Source organism: Ptychodera flava, chromosome 17 (genome assembly GCF_041260155.1).
Source record: "Ptychodera flava strain L36383 chromosome 17, AS_Pfla_20210202, whole genome shotgun sequence".
Lineage (NCBI taxonomy): Eukaryota > Metazoa > Hemichordata > Enteropneusta > Ptychoderidae > Ptychodera > Ptychodera flava.
The window spans coordinates 18,392,334-18,412,013 of record NC_091944.1 but is presented as its reverse complement, the minus strand read 5'-3'; the positions used below and the strand labels follow the sequence as shown (position 1 = coordinate 18,412,013).

The 19,680-nt window shown below is 38.4% G+C and overlaps 1 protein-coding gene across 1 annotated transcript; it reads left to right on the top strand.

The window, feature by feature from the left end:
* LOC139115675 (calcium-activated chloride channel regulator 4A-like) lies at positions 1–19,168 on the top strand. The gene is made up of 11 exons (XM_070677969.1): positions 1–303; positions 7,008–7,302; positions 7,976–8,259; positions 9,251–9,502; positions 10,285–10,509; positions 11,151–11,447; positions 11,828–12,064; positions 13,760–14,039; positions 15,527–15,697; positions 15,809–16,033; positions 16,597–19,168. The coding sequence occupies exons 1-11, from the start codon at positions 127–129 to the stop codon at positions 17,079–17,081; spliced, it is 2,928 nt and encodes a 975-aa protein (XP_070534070.1). The 5' UTR covers positions 1–126; the 3' UTR covers positions 17,082–19,168.
* The last annotated feature ends 512 nt before the right edge of the window (positions 19,169–19,680 follow it).

Here is a 19,680-nt window from a genome sequence, read left to right as displayed (position 1 = left end):
CAGAATGTGTACAACTAATGAGCTCTTAACAACGTCCGGTACATCATGTTCGTCTGGATGTCGTGATCACATCGCGTGGGAAAAAAGTGACAAAACTGCGACGTCTGAGAACGACCCTACGGTATAATGGTTCTCCGGGGCACATTTTCCGCGGTTACCCTTCTCTCTATCGTATTGGCTTCAGTATCCACCTCATACTGCAATCGTAATCAAGTTGAGCTTATCGACCATGGGTACGGCGATGTATTGATCGCAATTCACGAAAGTATCCCGGAAGATGCCAGAATTATCAACAGGTTGAAGGTAAACCCTCCCCACAATACACTTTTTTGAGGCTTACGACCAAACACCCGTCACCTAGGTGTCGAGGGCGTTGTTTTCATAATTTGCAGCGATCTCAAAGGATTAGGTGTACGGATAAGGTACAGTAAGCCATATATTCATAGCTGCATTTAACACTAGGCTTCAATCGTGTTTTAAATGTCAGTGTACGATGTCGAGGTATGGCAGGTTTAACCCTTTGAGCGCCAAAGTCAATTTTTTTCACCTATATCAAAATGTACACCAGTCATTTTTTTTCTAATTTTTGCTAAAATTTTGATAAAAATCTGAAGCCAATAAAATATGATGTTCATTTGGTCCAAAATTGTCAAAAGATTAAAGAAAAATTCACAAAATTGGTAAAATGTCTCACACTATAATTTTGGTGGGAAAAATTGCAGCGCTCAATGGGTTAACGGGCTTGTAGCTGTAACATTCAATGAGTTGTTCATTATCTTTCTTGTGATATCAACTACAGTCTCTGATACTGCTCTTCAAAACACAAAGTCGAACTTGTCAAGTAAGCCTGAACATGCACAAAAAGCATTGTTATTGTTGACATGTCCGGACGAGAATGAAAATGTCAACATTTATAGTACATTTTACACGTCTATGGGCGCTGAAGAGTTGACAAGCTAAAGAGCTTTCGTTTAAACATGCTTTGAAGTGTAGAAAATGAATTTTAATTGAAATACAAAATAAGAACAGATGAAATAATATCCTCAAAAGTTACGGTTAATGTCCTTTTTTATGTGGATAGTATAATTATGAAAATTAAGCTAAGACTACCTTTGATGATAAGTATTTATTTTGTACCAAGGCATGCGTACTTATGTTTTTTATACTTTGCCTTTAAGATAGAATGCGGCCCGGGGACAGATATTCGGACTCTCACATTAACGATTCTTTTCTGATATATCACTTATGTGGGCTCATATTCTCGGAGTAAGGAAAATTTTCACATCATTTGTTTCGAAAATCGAAAAAAAAATATTTTCCCCACAGAGTTAACACAGGGATGGCGACCATTTTGAATTGCAAATAGCGGTAAGTGTCAGGCAATTTGTTTAATCTCTCGTACTAAAATTTGCACCGTGATACGTGATTTTTATTCCTGATTTGGTAAAAGTTTGGTTGTAAGTTTCATTGAGGAAAGTTTGAGCAAAACTTTGCCTTTCACATGCAAGGCGCATACAACCTCAAGTCAATTTCTGACATTTCAAGTTTGATCAAGAGGCTTTCAAGTTGAAACACAATTACCGAACACGCCGTCTATTGTCCTTAACGACCATTTGACATTTATGAATTGACGATATCATATTAATCGCTGATTAGTTTATGGACAGGCCATTATTATATGACGTCACATCGGGGCTATAAATTACTTCTGTCGAATTCATTCGATAACTTTTTTCCGCGCTGTTTCTCTTGGTAACTGTCAATTATTTCGACTGACGTTAATCGTCATGAGTTATGAGATTGGATACAAGAAAAAGTCATTTATGAAAAAAGGGAAAAAATAGAAACTAAAGTCGATCGATCTCCGTAGCCGATTGTCAGCGAGTCAGCATTTTGACTCAATTACCAATGCTCCCTCTACAACGTTCTCGATACAGATTAAACTAATGTGGCAAATGTAATTAATCGTTTCTTGGCAGCGGTGAAATGGCACGATGTTCGTGACATTTCACTCACATTATTAGATGTAATTTGACAGCAGGGCTAATTGTATGTTCCATGTGGTGAGACGATCATTATTGTGAGCATTGTTACAGGGTTTCGGGTTGATAGTCAATAATCTACTGTTAACTATAATAATCAACAGGCATTTGCTTGGCGTAAAACTGTAGTAGTGGAATTGGTCCGTTACATAGACTACATGGTGGTTCGTCACCCTGGGAGCCCAGCGATCAGGCTGATCAAATACCAAGATTGTTTTTGTGCACCTTACTATGGACAATCTGTCAATTGTTAAAGTTAATAATGCTATTACCAAATGCTTGTGTCGTGAAGAGACACAGCTTGCATTGACAGCTTATGAAGTCAAAATTGCCAGAAGTAATCTTTCTCAGAGCCTGAGCGACGGAGAAGGCGTTTCTCAGATCATAGCCTAACCGTCAAGCCTTTTTAATTACTCATGAAGATTACAACGTTTACAATAATCACCTTGGTGCCAAAGCTTTGTCTATACTTTGCTGTATGAAATAGAAAATTATTATTATTTGCATTCAGATTAAAATCAGGACTCATATTTGGTGTGTTAGAGAAATACACCACCGAGATTTGGAATTGGACACGACCGCTGTTCTGCGCATTACTTCAAAACGAAAATAAATATCCATTTTTCACAAAACCAAGACAAAAAAACTTCAATTTTCTCAACGAGTTTCAAAACAAGTTAAATCAAGCCATAGAGTGACAATAGTGCAAACATTGTCAGAGGTGAAAAATGTCTCAGCTAGTTGTGCATACCGCTTTGAAGAAATAATTCGCGAGACTAAATCCTTGAATTTATTGTTCTGTGTATAGTCCTTATGAACGTTGCATCAAAAACTTTTTATTGACTTGTTGTGGTTCGGTATTTGTTCTGCTAAAATAACACAGAGTGCGCATGCTCCAAATGGTGTTGACACTCGACGAAAATCCTGCTATCAAGAAATATTGCCTTTCTGTCCTTGGAAATGCTGAGTATATAATGAACGTAAGCAGGCCCTATAAGACGCATACCAGATCTGATACCTCAATCAGCTTCAATTCAAAATCTTGCTTTCAATAAAGGACTGATTTCACTGTTAGTATCTGTAATTTCATTAGTTAAAACTCTCTATCGCGAAGTTGAAACAGAAACACCGATTGGAAGTAAAACGGTTGTGTTAGGGTTGTTAACGGATGTGTTAAAGCTATTAAGATGTGTAAGTAAAAGTCAGCGATTCGTGTATTGGTTCAATGTTATATTCAGAACATAAGAGTCTGTCTACCCTTCTACGACCCACAACGTGTCCCAAGCGAACGGTATTACAACGAGGAGGTACCGTGGGGCAGTGGTTAGGGTACCTGACTCACTGTCGGAGAATGGTGAGTTCGAGACCCGATAGGTCCAAAGTAACGGACTCACCATCAGGGGATGGCGAGACCCGGATAACGTTGAATTTCAAAGTCTGTAAAGAAAGAGATTTTGAAAATACGAACTATAGTTGCTGATCAGAGATTGTCTCTTCCCCGGGACGATATAGCATAGTAAGTATATTTGCATACTGTTTCAGATTTCAGGTGTTCGCTACTTCCAGACCTACTCTTTGCAACATTTACATAATTATTAATCAACGTTATATCTCAACAACTTGGTTTGAGCAGTCCTTGTTTTTTCAGTCTATTTGTTCTTTACATTTGTTTCCCTATACTAGTTTCAATTTTATACTCTTAAATAAATCATATGTTAAGACAGTGACATCAAATACAGAAATAATTATAGCTAATTTAAATAATTTTGGATGGTGTATTATAAAATACAGCTTACTTCACACGACAAGTGAATAAAGTATCAAATATAATGGCTGACGTCTTGGCCGCTAAGATACTTTATATAATTTTGTCGTCTTTTCTTTCCCTCGAATTCGGTGCCATTTTTCCTGTAGCGTTTTCCACTTTCGCACAAGCTCACACTCTTTCGAATATTGTCCATATTTCCATAGCTTCTGTATTACACATGATACCTGTACACTGATTGTGTGCTTCAATAGCAACCGCCAAGTCTGTTAAATACACCTATTCATATTGATAGACAAGCACTGCAATATAAATTTCGACAGTTTGTTTACTTTATTTATCAGCCAGGGTTAACACCAAGGACATTATTCTGTTTCGTTTATCCGCTCACTCGATTTCGACTTTATCTTGATAACTTTCTTCCACAGGTCAACAATTTTCATTATTAGATTATACGTGTTTATAAAGAGTTGCTCCGTTTCCGAATTAACCGTCGGAGCTGGGCAGCCATTTTGAGACATAGTGGAAAGTATTCCGAGACTATTGTAGTGATAACGAAAGCTACACATTCCCAGGTTGGGAGGGTTCACTTCTTTTGTCCCAAGACTTATTTTACAGTCTGTTGCACTCTATGATAGTGCTCAAAATGGGATCAGAGTTAAGTTTAAGCACCGAAAGCATTTTGCCTCAATTCCCGATTTCACGGGAAACAGAAGTATTGGCGATTTTTCGAGCTAATGTTAACTGGGACATTCATTAAGACATGGGAGATTGATTGCCATATTGATGGCAGCGGTGGGATAGTCACTTTGAAATTTTATTAGAATTTTAACAGCTTTAGCGTTCTTTCTGTAAATTGTAAAATTCAGCGACACTATAGTCTTAGGTATTTATCTTGGAGAAATGTCATAAAATGCAACAAAAATGTTAGTAGGGAAAATTAATTGGTCGCGATCAGTGAAAATTTGGTCACAAAAGCCAATACCGCAGCTATAACTGAACTATGCTGGGCTAAGGTTCCTCGACAGAAAGAAATCGCAGAAATCTGTAGCATCGTCCGCGACAGCCTAGGCAGAGATTTTACTTAGGAAACGCAGTACAGCGGTTGCTACGTATACAAACACAAAGTGTCAAGAACCAAGGGCTACATGTATTCAGAGTGACCATTACAAATTAAGCTCTGTAAACGCTCCTGTCCAACAGTTACGAACAATAGCCTATAGTTTCAGTTAATCCGACTTCAGTATGCCTTTCTCTTCCTGATTTTTTTTTTTTTTTTTGAATTCGTTGTCATTAGTTGATAGCATTGACGGGTGATTGTCCAATGCAGTAAAGAAGCGTTGTTCAGTCACTTGAGATCTGCACAGCGTTACGAAGATCGATTGTCAGGGTTGCGTAAACCACTCTTAAAATCAGATCGCTTTCAAAACTTAGGAAATTAGTGGTAACATGATGGCGGGAAACGCGACAATTGTCTTCATATAACACCCCTTCAAAAATGTCAAGTCGGTGGAATTTTCCTCCAACAATCTTGTTGCAAGTCGCTGACCAGCATTATTCTGATAAACAAGTTTTTGTTTTTGACATGCATAAGTCTGCCTTGGCCCCGAGTGGGCTACTTGAAGAAGCAATGGGCATCTGGAGTCAGTTAAGTTAATCTAGGTCGTCTGTTGTCATGTGTTTCCTGGTAGCTGTGAAATGTTGGCTTTGTTTGAATCATAAATTTGGGAAACTGAGTACACACCTTCGTCACGTATTGCAACAGGCATTGTCATGCCTTGTTTTGTTTCATGCATGGTGTGAAGTTAGTGCAAATATTTTGTTTGTTTTCAAGGCGTTAACGTGTTTCATGACGTTATGAGACGTATGATTTATATATCTTCAATCTGCGTCATTTTAAATTGTATTCATTATAAAATAATTGAACTGTAATAAAACACGCAGAAAATCTAACAACACAAGTTCACGGAGTCTAAATGGCAAGAAGCCATGTTCTTCCAAGACTTAAATCAAGCTCCTTTGCTACGTTCAAATTGAGTCGTACGCTAAGTTTGTAAGGTGGTCTGGGCATGCAAAGTAACGAAGAAGTTACTTCAAATACTGTAAATGAAGTATACAGGTTTTAATTTTAAAAGTCAGGGATCTGCACGACTTGATTCATCAAACCTCGCTAAAACGTTTGTCTTGTGGTAATCTTTTTCACAATTATAACATTCGCCATGGTGACCTCTCTATTTATATTCCATTCGGTGCGAAATTCGCTCAAACTGGTTTCACTATTCTGCCTCGAATTTATGGAATCAATTACCATGTAATATACGGCTGACTTCATCAAACAATGTTTTTAAACGCTTGTTGAAGAGAAATTTTTATAGTGTACTTGACCTTTAGATTGATTTTGTATATCCATTTTTACCTTGTATGTTTACAATTGGATGTTTGTTATAACCGATCTTTTGTCGTTGTTGTTTGTGTGTCTTAAACCGGCAGCAGGATTGTCTTTTTATTCGACTGTTTTCCGCATTTTGTCTTTTCACTGAATTTTGAATTCTTTGTCATCTTTTATATGTATATTTATTGTGTAGTCTTCTTTTCATGGACCACAGTGGAAATAAGTCTTCGGACTTTTCTGTGCTATCCATGCACAAATAACTGCGTTGTCTCCTTGGTGTTGTAAATTGTTACATTCTGTACTATTTTCTTATTAATTTGGTTATTTGTGCTAAATAAATAAATAAATAAAAAAAAAAAAAAATAAAATCTTAATTATCGGTCAAGGTTTTGGTCAGCATCGAAAGTTTGCTTCGTCGCTGGGCGTTCGAGAAAAATCACTTGTCATTTAGTTGTTAAGTTTTCTGGCAACATGATCTCACCTGTAACACACGTTTAGTCGGTGTTGGCGTCTTTCGACACGTTTCTCAACCAATACACCATGAGGAAAATGTCTCACTGATCAGTAGTTCCTCTGAAGCGACGAAGTTCGGCAAAAAATATCTACCTGCACACGTGTTATCCTCATCGTCATTCCGACAAATGTGTTTTGAATTTGTGTCAGGGGAGGGCGTTGTAAGGTTGTTTAATATTTGTTTCGGTGAGGCATCTTACATTTTCAACAGACAGAGCGCTACTACGATTGCAAAGTTGTCAGAAGGTAAACGTGAAATAGTTTCCAATGACAGTGACTTTTTTATTATTTCCAGGACATTTTCACGGGCGCTTCAGCTCATTTGCATACCGCCACCAACCATTGGACCTACTTCAAGGATGTTACCATTCTGATCCCCAAGACGTGGAGCGACAACCTGAGAGACAGAGCAGCGACCTACGAGAGGTTCGACATCGCCAACGTCGTCATCGATCAACCCAACCCAGCGTACAGTGACAACCCGTACACCCGCCAGACACGCGGTTGCGGCGAACCGGGCGATTTTATCCACTTTACTGAGAAATGGGTCACCGACGAAATGTACAGCTTATATTACTGGGGAGACCCAGGTAGGGATCACTTTCGCTGAACCAAACAACTTTATCAATGAAGATGCTAGCTGACTGACTCACTGAGTAACAAACTAACTAACAAACTAACTGACAGACTAACTAACCAACTGGGTTTGGCAATAGTGCTCTCCAACTCATCGTCTTTGCGCTGCTAACCGATTAGATAACTTCCGAGACGCTGCGCATTTGCTCCCTTTGCACGTTGCAAAAACAGTCACCTTTACAGTTTGAGGGCGTTGTTCCATGGCAGCTGCACTGTCGTAGAAGAAGGGGCGACCATGATCTCAGCATAGGGAAGGTACACCAACAGGACCATCCCTAGTAAATTATAACTGAAAGAAATGACACTTGAACATAAAATTGTCTTTTCATATACTCAGTAAAATATTGCATTTTAAAATAAGAATTCGAGCTTTGAGCTTCAGTTAAGGATGCGGAGGATGAGTGAGGCCAAAAACTGACCCAAAAGGATGTTGGGTATTTTGTTGTCTTGAAATATTCTAGGTTTACTGTAACCTCTCAAAGAGATTCCGTCAATGAGTGGAAAACGACAAAAAGGATGCAGATTCTGAAGTTTTTTTTCACGTGTACAGAATGCCAATTCATGACGTGTATTCCCGCGTCGTTTACCCCAACTGACCTGACCCATTTCGCACTTTTCACCCGGCAGGTAAGGTAGTAGTTCACGAGTGGGCTCATTTACGGTGGGGAGTGTACGATGAGTATCCGATTAAGGACAACGAACACTTCTACTACGACCAAAACGGTCACGTGCAACCGACCAGGTGCTCGACTCACGTGACCGGAGCGTCCCACGATATCAGTGACAACTACAGAAGATGCAACACAAACCCAGCATCGGGAGTGATGCCCGGAAAGGGATGTCGGTTCTTCCCGGATCTACAGGGAAACAGCGCCGCTGGTTCCTACTTGTATGGAAACTATCTCAGTTCGGTAATTGACGACGTTTTGTCAACACTACTCGTAAATCTCGTTAACTTACTCAACTCCAACACATTATATTTGGGATGTTTGACGTTGTTTATGTTGATTAAGTATTTTCCTACTTGTGAATCCGTAACTCATATTGCTGTTGCTAATTTTGTACTTCGAGTTCTGTATTTGATGGCAATTTTATTGAAGGAGTTTGTTAAAATGAGCTGATATGGTTCGGTCAGCCATAAGAATTATTGATGTGTTTTTTTCCGATGCGTTATCCGACCGTGTGCAGTTCTAGTGACAGGCGCGCGTGTAAATAATTTCATAATTTCAAGTCGATCTATTGACTTTGTGACGTTTATCTTACATCTAAGGTGATATGTTTTTTTAAAGTTATTCTTCTTTGGGAACTCGTAACGTTTGTTTCAGCGATCGGAACTGTAAGTTTCCTTAAAGGGAGGCAGTCGTCAGAACTACGCGTGTGCGACTTTCTTGTTTACAAACAATGTATTTCATGCATGATATCTAGATGCATCAAGTCACAGTCCCTCTATCCATGGATAGAGAGACTGTGACCAACATCGTAGCTGCAACATTTAACTTAACGATATTCATTGTTAACAAACATGTTTTAACTTTCATCAATCGTCAACTTACCCTAGATACAGTATTTACATCGGTAGTCCTTGGCAACCTTTGAGCAGAGTTCCGCCGTCTGCCTCCCTTTAAGCATCGCGGGTGCTTCATTACCTGCATGCTGCGGAAAAAAACATTCGGCCATGTTTTGGCTTTCGTGCAACTTTGGTCATTCCCGTTTCTTTTTGGGAGATCCAACGACGTGTAACTTTTGTATTTTTTTACCGTTACATCGGACAAGCTGATGAGGGGTACAACTTCGGTCACAGTTTAATCGCCATTACTGTGAAATACTACTGTAGTTTCGAGAAAAACTCCGCAAATGCAGATGATGTCATCGTTTATGGTGTCCATTGATCCTCGTTCGCAGGTCGAACATTTCTGCCGTGGAGGATTTGTGGGTGACCCTTCTTCTCGACACAATCGCCTCGCCAACAACAGACAAAACCGGCTGTGTTGTTACAAGAGCGCATGGGAAGTAATGCTACAACACCCAGACTTCCCGAACGACGGAGTTCCCTCCAGAGAGCGGCTCGAAAGTACAACTCCAAACATCGTGGTTGTCCAGGAAGTGGACTTAAGGATCGTCCTCGTTCTTGATGTGTCAGGCAGTATGGATGATGTGAGAACGATAACATAGATTTCTTGATAGTAATTTTTATTTGACCACGTCATTTATTTTAGTTTGAACCCTTCATACACAATTTTGACAGACACTAAAACGTGGTTATATTGAATGTTTTGTTTGAAAAAAATATGCATCTAACGTTGGTTTCTTAGACAAATGTCTCAATTTACGTTAAATGTATTAATATGCAATCTTTTGGTGATCAAATCAAATAATAATGATTCGTTTATGGAAATTCATTACGAGTCGGTTCTCTTTGACAATGAATACTGAAGACCAAACTCTCTAAAATTTTCGACCCCCCCCCGAATTCCTGCAGTCCCCCTCACCATTTGTTTTTGAATGCGGCCTAATGGTGGATACATAGGTTGGATTGTACGAATTCGAGAAAGTGCAAATGCTAAAAGGAGAAACAGTCAAAATTAAGCAGCACCTTGCTGTGTATTCGTATACGTGTATTATGATATTAAGAGAAGACAAGACACAGCATATACCTTTCTGTGCTTCCACATTTAAACTGCAAACTTCAATAATGTATTTTCTCATCCACTTTGAATTAAGGGGTAAGTTGCGAGTAGATTTTAACAAGAATAGTATTTTATTTTGCAAAAACTATTCATAAAATGGGAAAACGTGGCAAAGGAATTGCACAAACCGTTCTGAAAACGAACATGAAAGTATGAAGTCACTTTTCTTTCGTTTGTTGTAAAACGCAACACTTCTTTATCCTGAGGAAAAGGGCATCTTCGAACCAAAGTGACTGTTGTTTTTGATAGAACAATCGACTGGAGCAGATGATACAGGCCAGCGCCAAGTATATCGGATACACCATACCAACAAACACCTGGACCGGCATTGTCGAGTTCAGCGAACAAGCGAGAACGTTATCGGATCTTGTGAAGCTGGACAGCAACTTCAAAAGGAAGAACTTGATAAATGTACTGCCAGACGACGCCGATGGCGCCACGTGTATTGGATGTGGCTTGATAGAGGGAGTTAAGGTTAGTCGAGGACTCAGCGACTTAAAGTGACTCACTGAAAAGAACATTATCTTTTCTTGGTTTGAGAAACTTTTACAATAGTCTTTAACCGGCTTTGTTTACCAAAAGTAGCTCGATGGCACCGATTTTTATTCTTGCTTTTGAAAGAGAATGGTCGACAGTTTGTTTGAGGAAAGTTTGTCAATGAATATGAAAGTTACCTTTTTTCAATTTCGAGGCGGAAACTACCTAAAACTGATTATATTTGCCCCAAAGATATATAGTCTGCTACTTAAATTTGTTTTCCAGGGAATACTCATCGTCTGCACGTCTTGTGTTAGTATTTAACCAGGTTTTAAACACGTTTTGGGCTGGAAGTAAATGTTGGAAACGGATTTTATCGATTTGTTATTTTGACAGGTCACATTTCCAACAAAATAGATTCGCTGAGCTTCTCGGATACAGGATAAATGGCGGTTCGTTTTCAGCACTGCTTGAGTTACGAAATGAATCCACACTCACAGATGTGTCGATAAAGTGCATTAATGTTGAGAAACTAGAGGATTCACAACACTTGAGCCACGTGGATTGAGGGCGTATATTTTTAAAAAGTGATGTAACGTAAATGTAAACTATTTTGTTGTTATGTTGTCATTTAAAAGGTGTTGGAAAAAGGAGAAAACTCCGCCTCCGGTGGAATTATATTCCTGATCACTGACGGCGAAGAAAACAGAGATCCACGAATAGCTGACGTCATCGATGACCTTGTTGCTAAGGAGGTCATCGTTGACACTCTGGCTCTCAGTGACGAAGCCGACGACGGATTGGCTGAACTGTCGGCGCGAACAGGTGGTACTGCGTACTGGTATTCAGAGAGCCCTGTTTCCACGGCTTTGCACGATGCATTTACCGACACCATCCTCAGCCGTACCGGTAGAACTATAAATACACCCGTACAGGTAATGTTCCTATGACTTGAAATGATCTTAAAACTGACATAAGAATGCTACTGTTTTAAAGTCACCGATTCCATGAAGTTACGAATCAATAGTTCACGTGGTATGAAATAAAAGAATGAACAAAGTGGAAATCAATAGCTCGGTTCAAAATAAACGTAATTCATATAGTTTTGCTGAAAGACCAAGTTTTCCTGGTATCTTTATTGGTAACTTCAAATCTATCAGTTTTAAACTTTATAACACTAAATATACGTAGAACCAAATGACGGAGTATCAATTTGGGAACTTGCCAAAATTTACCGTATACACATTGAGTTTCCATTTCGATTGCAAAATAGCGCCCTCTACCCATGATCACGATCCCATTTCTCCTTGTCCAGCTTGCCAGCTACAAGACAACCATCAACGGCCGCGCCACCCACTCAAGTTACGTGTACATCGATTCTTCGATAGGCAGAGACACAATCTTCTTCGTATTCTGGGACTTTGACAGCAGAACAGCGGTTGAAGTCGAGGTGACAAGTCCCGATGGCACCACTATCGATAAATACTCTCCTAATTATCTCAAGAATGACGATACGCACACGATTGCCATCGAAATTGGCGGGACGGCTCAGGTAAAGGTCTTAATGACTTGTGCGACTTCCTGTTCAGAGATGTAGGAAGGCCAGTAGGACTCTACAGAGAGATTTGTTTTAAAATTCATTTCAGTCTGGTCCTCTGTGCAAAATATGTTCGAGCAACGTGAAAGAACAAAATATGAGGAATTCTTCTTACAAAGAATGTACGCTCTGCCGATTCCAACAAAATATATCAAAACTTCGGTGTTGAAAAAAACATTACAACCTTAATATACCAACCTCTTTTTAATGTTAACTTTAACTAGGCATCCTTTAGGAAGTATGTCGTTTACAAAAAAGATATTTTCTATCTGTTGTCTTATGTAGAAGCCATTAACACGACTGGAACTAATTTGGAATAATTGGATGGTGAAGTAACGTCGATTTAATCTGCAAATGTAAGCTCATCTGCTTTTCTTTTTAAGTTGCACACTTGAGTAATTTGTAATATCGCAACATTCAACTATAGGGCACCTAAAACTTTTGAGAAATTTGAAAAATATAAAGATCCAATTATCCCGAAATAGTTCCAAACGTGTTCATTATACCGTCATATCAATGTCTTTATAGAGACAAAACATAATTTAAACCAGCACAATAGAAAAAGAAACACGGCATCGGTTGGAGACAACAAAGTCCAACTGAAAAGTAAAACAAACTCAGAAAGATAGAGTGCCATTAAATATACCTGACAATATAGACTACGACATCACTAGACAGAATGATAATGCAGTTTGAAGAAATTTCTTCACAAACTGATCTAAACGCTAAGATCCATGTTTAATCATATTTAATATACTATTTTTATAATTTAATTAAAGTAGTATGCTTTAGACTTAAACTTTTGCTCAAAATTACCCGAGAGAAACTTTCGACCACTTTCTTTTTAAATCAAGAATAAAAATCAGGGGTTTATCGTGCAAATTTTGGTACCAGAGAAACAAATTGCACTAAATTTGCTATTGAGATTAACCTGAAATTAAAAATCCCTGCATTAACTGTATGGGTAAATTACATTTTAGGTTTCAACAAAAATAAAATTGTAAATTTTTTATTTATTCTAAGAGCTTCAAAATAAGCCCTCACGAGAGGTAGATTAGAAATTGTAGATGAATTGACAGTCCGAATTTCTGTCTCCGAGGCGCATTCTACCTGAAAGGAAAACAAACGTATGCTGTTCACCCGTATATGACCAGTCAATGTGTTTTGTAAGACACCTCAAACAATTTTCTCGTCGAAAAAAAAATCGAGAACTTCCTCAGCTATCATCTTCTTTCATGCGTTCTAAAATATGCGCACGAATAGACGGCTATTTCAAACGTCCTCAGTCATCAGTTGTTCCAAACAGTTAACCGGTTAATAGTTTCGGAAACTGTTGACTGGTAACTTGCTCTTTGCATGTGTCAGTTTCAAAATGATGCACGCCACGTGACCGTAAGTTGACGAGTCACAACAGAGTTTGAACGAGCTTTACAGAATGAAAGATACCACGTGACTGCAAGTTGAGGAATCGCGATAGGGATTTTGGATGACCTTTGTGTCAATAATTTTAATCGATAAAGTCTTCATTGAACAATTAGAGGGAAAATACACATATGAAATTTATTTTCGCATCATGGAATCTTTCCAGTACTGGTGACATTACAAAACACATTGTGAGTTAATATTACGAGTATCATATCAACTTTCCAGGTTGGGTTCTGGCACTACCAAATACACTATCCGCGCTATGGGTCAAAGGTCGTAGCAGAAGTATCCATCGAGTCAAGGTCTGCCAGTTCAACTGTTGGTCCCATCCGCTTGTGGTCCACTCTCGGCGCTAGTGTCATCACCGAATCGCCACCAAGGATCATCATCTATGCTGAACTGTCCAGGGCATATCACCCAGTCACCAAGGCCAATGTCACTGCCTTGGTTGAAAGACCAAGTCCGCATAGTGTCGTTGAGTTACCACTTCGAGATAACGGCATGGGTAAGATATAACGTTCACCTTCGAACATAATTTCAAGACAGGTGCATTTAACCCAACGTTTTCATTCAAAGCGGAAAAGTTCAACATTTTATTATGCAACGATTGCTAGAGGAATATGTAATCCCCCCTTCCTGAAAAGCTTTTGTGATTTTCTCTCTCAGGGAATACATGATGATGTCGCCCACGTTGTACAGACGAACAGTTACTAGCTAGCGCCAGAACTGGCGAGCACGTTTAATATTTCAAAATCGTCTGAAAGCGGGGTCATACTAGGGAACAGAATATGCTCTACTTTTTTCGCTTTTCTCTCTTATTTCCTTATTTCCTTTTGCATTCACACTCAGACTGTTATAATCTGCTCAGGAACATTGCGTATAGTACGATGTCCTGATGTGTTGACCGTCTCTGGAGGCTAAAGCCATCTCTGGACATCATATGCAAGATACTGAACGTAGCTTTCTTTTAATGCTGCTCTATTTGTTTTATTGCAAAGATCATAAATTGAAAACAAAACCGCAATTTCCCTATGACATTCTTTCTGTCCCAAGTGCGATTGGTACACAGCAACTCAAGGACATGCGTGGTTACAAGTGACTAGAGTAATGGAAAGGCATTTTTCCAGAAATTCATGAAAGTTGCCGACTCAACCGTCCGAAAGATGCCCTGAAAAATAACTTCCAACTCATGCACCAGATTTGAAAAAAAGTTAGAGGGACAACAGCTCTTGATTAAATTTTCGTTATTGTTGTTCTGGAAATAAGGCTTACTACATTTGGTGTTTTTTCCGGCGCTAGAATGTTCTGAAATAAAAAAATGATGGCATTACAAAGGCAATGCAATAAGTACAACACGCAAAAATATTGAACGTTATTATCGTAATAACTACAAATTATAATCGTCATCATGATAAAATATATTATATATATTATATTATATTAAATGTAATATACACTATATATATATATATATATATATATATATATATATATATATATATATAATATAATATATATATATATATATTATATATATATATAACGGCACACGCATACCTGCGATACTATTATTTGGGAGTCACAGAAATTTACGATTTCCTTCGAACATAGATTTCTGGATCGCTCCTTTGCAAATCACGTTCATAGCGTGTGAAGAAACAAGAGGGTTTCTGCCCGACAAAGATATATCAATTATTTTTTTTTTATCAAAACATCATTGACAGAAACTGCAGAAACAGCATTTTTGGCGTAGATCCATTTGCGTAGAAAGAGATAATGTTGCTAATTCATATTGAAATCTAACTTGGTGATGACTTTATGAATACATTTTGGCGTGATTGCTCGCACCTAGTCTTTCTGTGTAAGTTTCAAGAAATATATAATATTACAATGTTATTTCTAACATTTCTACAAATGGATGGAATAGATATTAAACTCTTAAAAACTTTCGGAAATCTTAATTATTTCGTGATTTTTTGATCGACATTTCAGGAGCCGATGTCACCGCGGATGACGGCGTATACTCGGCTTACTTCCTGGACTTCGTCGTTGCTGTCTGCCAGACGTCTTGTCGCTACGGGATACAAATTGTGGCAAATGACGAACTTGGCTCGGCAGTTATAATCGGAGCAGCAAATTCTCCTGCCATGCCAACGGATCTTTGTAAGCACCAAGTCAATTTATTTTGAAATAAGCTTTGTCGAGCAAATACGTATACATGTACATAAACGAACAAATGAATGTACATATATGTGTGATGGTTTTACATTCCAGCTGTTCTCCCAGAGATAGATGAGCCAAGTTCAACAGGTGACTTCAGTAGAGTGTCATCAGGGGGCTCCTTCCAAGTAGACAATAGCGTGGTAATTCCACCAGCTGGCACCGATCTTTTCAAACCAGCAAGGATCGCCGATCTCACCGCCTCCGGTTCTAGCTACGAGGAACGGACAATAACCTTGCAGTGGACAGCTGTTGGCGATAACCTGGATCAGGGAACAGGTGGGTGTTTTTCCGGGCAAAAATCGCTTATACCAAGCTCATTATTTTCGGGCTTCCTTTATGACTGCTTTGTCGTTTACTATCGTATTTTGCTCTCTTCACTATTTCATTCAAATATAGCACATTTTACAACTATTTTTCTCCAAATATTATTTATCCTGTCTCAACCTCGCCAATTATCATAATTACTGATCCATCATACAAATAATCGAGTTTCAATTCGGCTAATTCAGTGACACGAATCCGTGGACACCATTAATTAGTGGATTTATTTCATTCACTTATATATACTTGTATATCCGGTGCACGGTATCGACTTTATCAGCGTAATCTGAATTTGAAATTAGCAGGTGCTTCATATAGGCAACTCGATAGATTAGCAACTGGCAATCGGCGAGATATGAGGTTGACACCGGATAAACGATATACACAGTGCATGAGTCTTCAAAGTATTCTTAATGTGGATAAAATGATGGAAAGCGCAAAATCTGCCAGTGTCATGTTCCATATGGCATAACCACATCGATGTATTAAACGCGTAATTTACCCTTTCATCCCAACAGCCGCTTACTATGACGCTCGATACTCGACATCACACGAGGGGGTATTGGACAACTTCGACAACGCGACGAAGATCACCGAAGATGACGTAATCACAGGGGACCTGTCGTCTCCTCTCCCATCGAGCTCACTGGAAACAGTCGTCGTACGGATGCCGACAAGGGGCACGGGAACCACGTACTTCTTTGCGGTTCGAGCGGTCGACGCTGCCGGCAATGAGGGCGACATTTCCAACGTCGCCCAGAGCACCATCGTCCCCTTGCCGTACACAGGGCTAGCCGGCTGGGAGATCTTCCTGATCTGCCTCGGGGTTTTGGCCGCAATCACCGTGATTTGTATTATATCGTGGCTGGTATTGCGTCGTGTGAAACCAGAATGGTTTGCCAAAAAGAAAGTCACTCCAACTGACGAAGAAACCCCAAAGAAGTCGACCAAAGCCACCAAAAAGGGAAAAGTTCCTAAAAAAGTAGTAACTCCCACTAAATAAGTAATCGTAGTCCATAAGACGTGATAACCTTTTAAACAATTTTTCGGATTTTACTTTTATATTTTATTTTAACATAAAGTTAGTTCTTTATCGATCATCTCTTTAGCAACTTATGATATTGTATTCGACTCAAGATGCATTTATGCGTCAGTAGAAAGTTCTACATGTATGTCCTCACACTAGTTTGATTTCTCAAATGAAACTTCGAAGCTACAGAAAGCTTATCTTAGAAAATTACGATCATAGTCTTTTCTAAATAATATCTTAATCCATTTACAATACAAAGCACTATAAACAAGACGGTTACAAAAAGAGAAAGATGTTCAGTAAGCTGTTTTTAGCTCACATTTGGTATAACAATGCGAGGTTATCGTATAAGCTGAAGTCGGTGGCGTCTGTATGTACTGTATGTATGTGTGTATGTACGTACAGTATGTCCGTCGACATCAAAAACACGCAAACAGCTGCACGTTTTAGCTTGCTATTTGGTGTGTGGATGCGTCCTGGGCTATAGATGGGATTTTGTTCAGATGAAGTTTGCATAGCCCAAATTATGCAAATGAGTTTTAAAAATGTGAAAATTGTCAAAAATATATAACTCAAGAACCGCTGTTTTGATTGCTTTGAAATTAGTGTGCAATTACCTAAGGTGAACCTTTACAGTTTTATGTATATCTTGATATCTTGAATTTTGTATCTTGTATTTTTGTCGAATTTTTGCGTTATTTTCCACATTTTAAAGTAAAAATTCTTCTTCACCGCAACCGCCTGCCCAATTGCTCTCAAATTTGGGTTAGATATTTACATGGGTGTTATCCTTCTAATTACGACAAACTTTGCAAAATTACCGTTTTGGGAGCAATTTTTGTTATTTTTGGTCAAAAAAATCGTAAACAATATTTTGTCTTTAAAATTGCGGGACAGACAGCTTTTATATTTGGTATACAGATGTCAAGGGATGACAATAGTTGGATATGTGGAAATTATCCTGAAATATGCAAATTTGTATTTTTAAGACAATTTTTGTCATTTTTGGTCAAGAAAATTTGTTCTCAAAAACTACTCGTCTGATAGCTTTGTAATTTGGTATAAAAGTCCCTAAGGATGTTATCAGTTAGATAAATCTTCTCCAAAATTTGCATAATTTAGGTAACGTTCTCAGTATGTGACCTTAAATGACCTATACCAACCCAGAATATGTTGTGAGACTGTGGTTAAGGCTGTGAACATAGTTTTGTCCTATTTTGTATTAATTTGCAGTGAAATTTGATCCAGAAAACAAAGCTTAGGTTTAATTTTTCATTGCAGAGCAATTTTGCAACTTTTCCATGTAAGACATACAAGAACTGATACGTTAATAAGAAATTTGGATGCAGGATAATTCCAGATGTCATAATTCTCCCCCCCCCCCCACAGTGGAAGGCATTTCACTATGTGTAACTAACTTAAGTGCTGTTTACATTCGAGTGACAGCACTGATAGCTTTTTAAAATACCCGAGGTTGTAAATAGGTCACCTACTTTACATTTCTGGCCATCTGGCACGGTAGCTCCATGTAAATACGGTCAATACCAAGGGGTGGACAATTTGATATCCAAGGGGGTGTAGAAGATTGATAAGGTAGCATAATCTTTTTACCTGATCCTTTGTACATTATTTTTCCCCACTCTCCCCCCTTTTCTTTTGTCAAGCCTTCTCTGCCTGATTTTTTTTATTGACAATTGCTAATGTATGTAGGATCTGCTTGTCCCATTGCTATAGAAGTTGATGTGCATTTTTCTAAAGTTGACCCCCAGTACCTAAGTTGCAGATCTTATTTGATTTTGTAATTCTTGTTTTTCTGGTTGTACTGTGTAGAAATCATTGTCATAACATCAACGTAGAATTTTGCTGCACTGACATTTATTGTTGATCTTTGGTGTCCATGCTAGTATGTTCCAATTCCGATTAAATGTGGGTGACACCGTGTCATTTGCGGTATTTTAAAACATTTTTACAGTGACTGTATACAAGCTTTGAAATCACCAATTGTATTTCCATTCCCAATCATACCCAAGACGATTAATAAACCGTGCATTCTAAAATAATTTCTTATTCTTGTCTGGTTCTCTTAACTACATATCAATAATGAATGTTAGCATCTTTATGTGTTTGTTTGTTTCTTTGTTTGTTCTATGTTTGTCTGTCTGTACATGTGTGTATGTATGTATGTATGTATGTATGTATGTATATATGTTTGTATGTATGTATGTATGTATGTATGTATGTATGTATGTATGTATGTATGTATGTATGTATGTATGTATGTATGTATGTATGTATGTATGTATGTACGTACGTACGTACGTACGTACGTACGTGCGTGTGTACGTACGTACGTATGTATGTATGTATGTATGTATGTATGTATGTATGTATGCGGATGGATGTATGGATGCAAAGATGTATGTTTGCACGCATGCGTACATGAAAAATGTGTCTGTGTGCACGTGCGTGCAAGCATGCATTCACACATTCTAGCAACCTCCCTACCTACCTATCTGTCTGTCGATCTCAATATCTATACTATCCATCCATCCATCCATCCATCGATCCATAA

What these genes read in the sequence shown, in the direction of transcription:
- LOC139115675 (XM_070677969.1), top strand. Translation starts at nt 127, where the DNA reads ATGGTTCTCCGGGGCACATTTTCCGCGGTTACCCTTCTCTCTATCGTA. An exon ending in ATATTACTGGGGAGACCCAG is followed by an intron (nt 7,303 to 7,975) that starts GTAGGGATCACT and finishes TTCACCCGGCAG; the next exon opens with GTAAGGTAGTAGTTCACGAG. An exon ending in GCTTGATAGAGGGAGTTAAG is followed by an intron (nt 10,510 to 11,150) that starts GTTAGTCGAGGA and finishes GTCATTTAAAAG; the next exon opens with GTGTTGGAAAAAGGAGAAAA.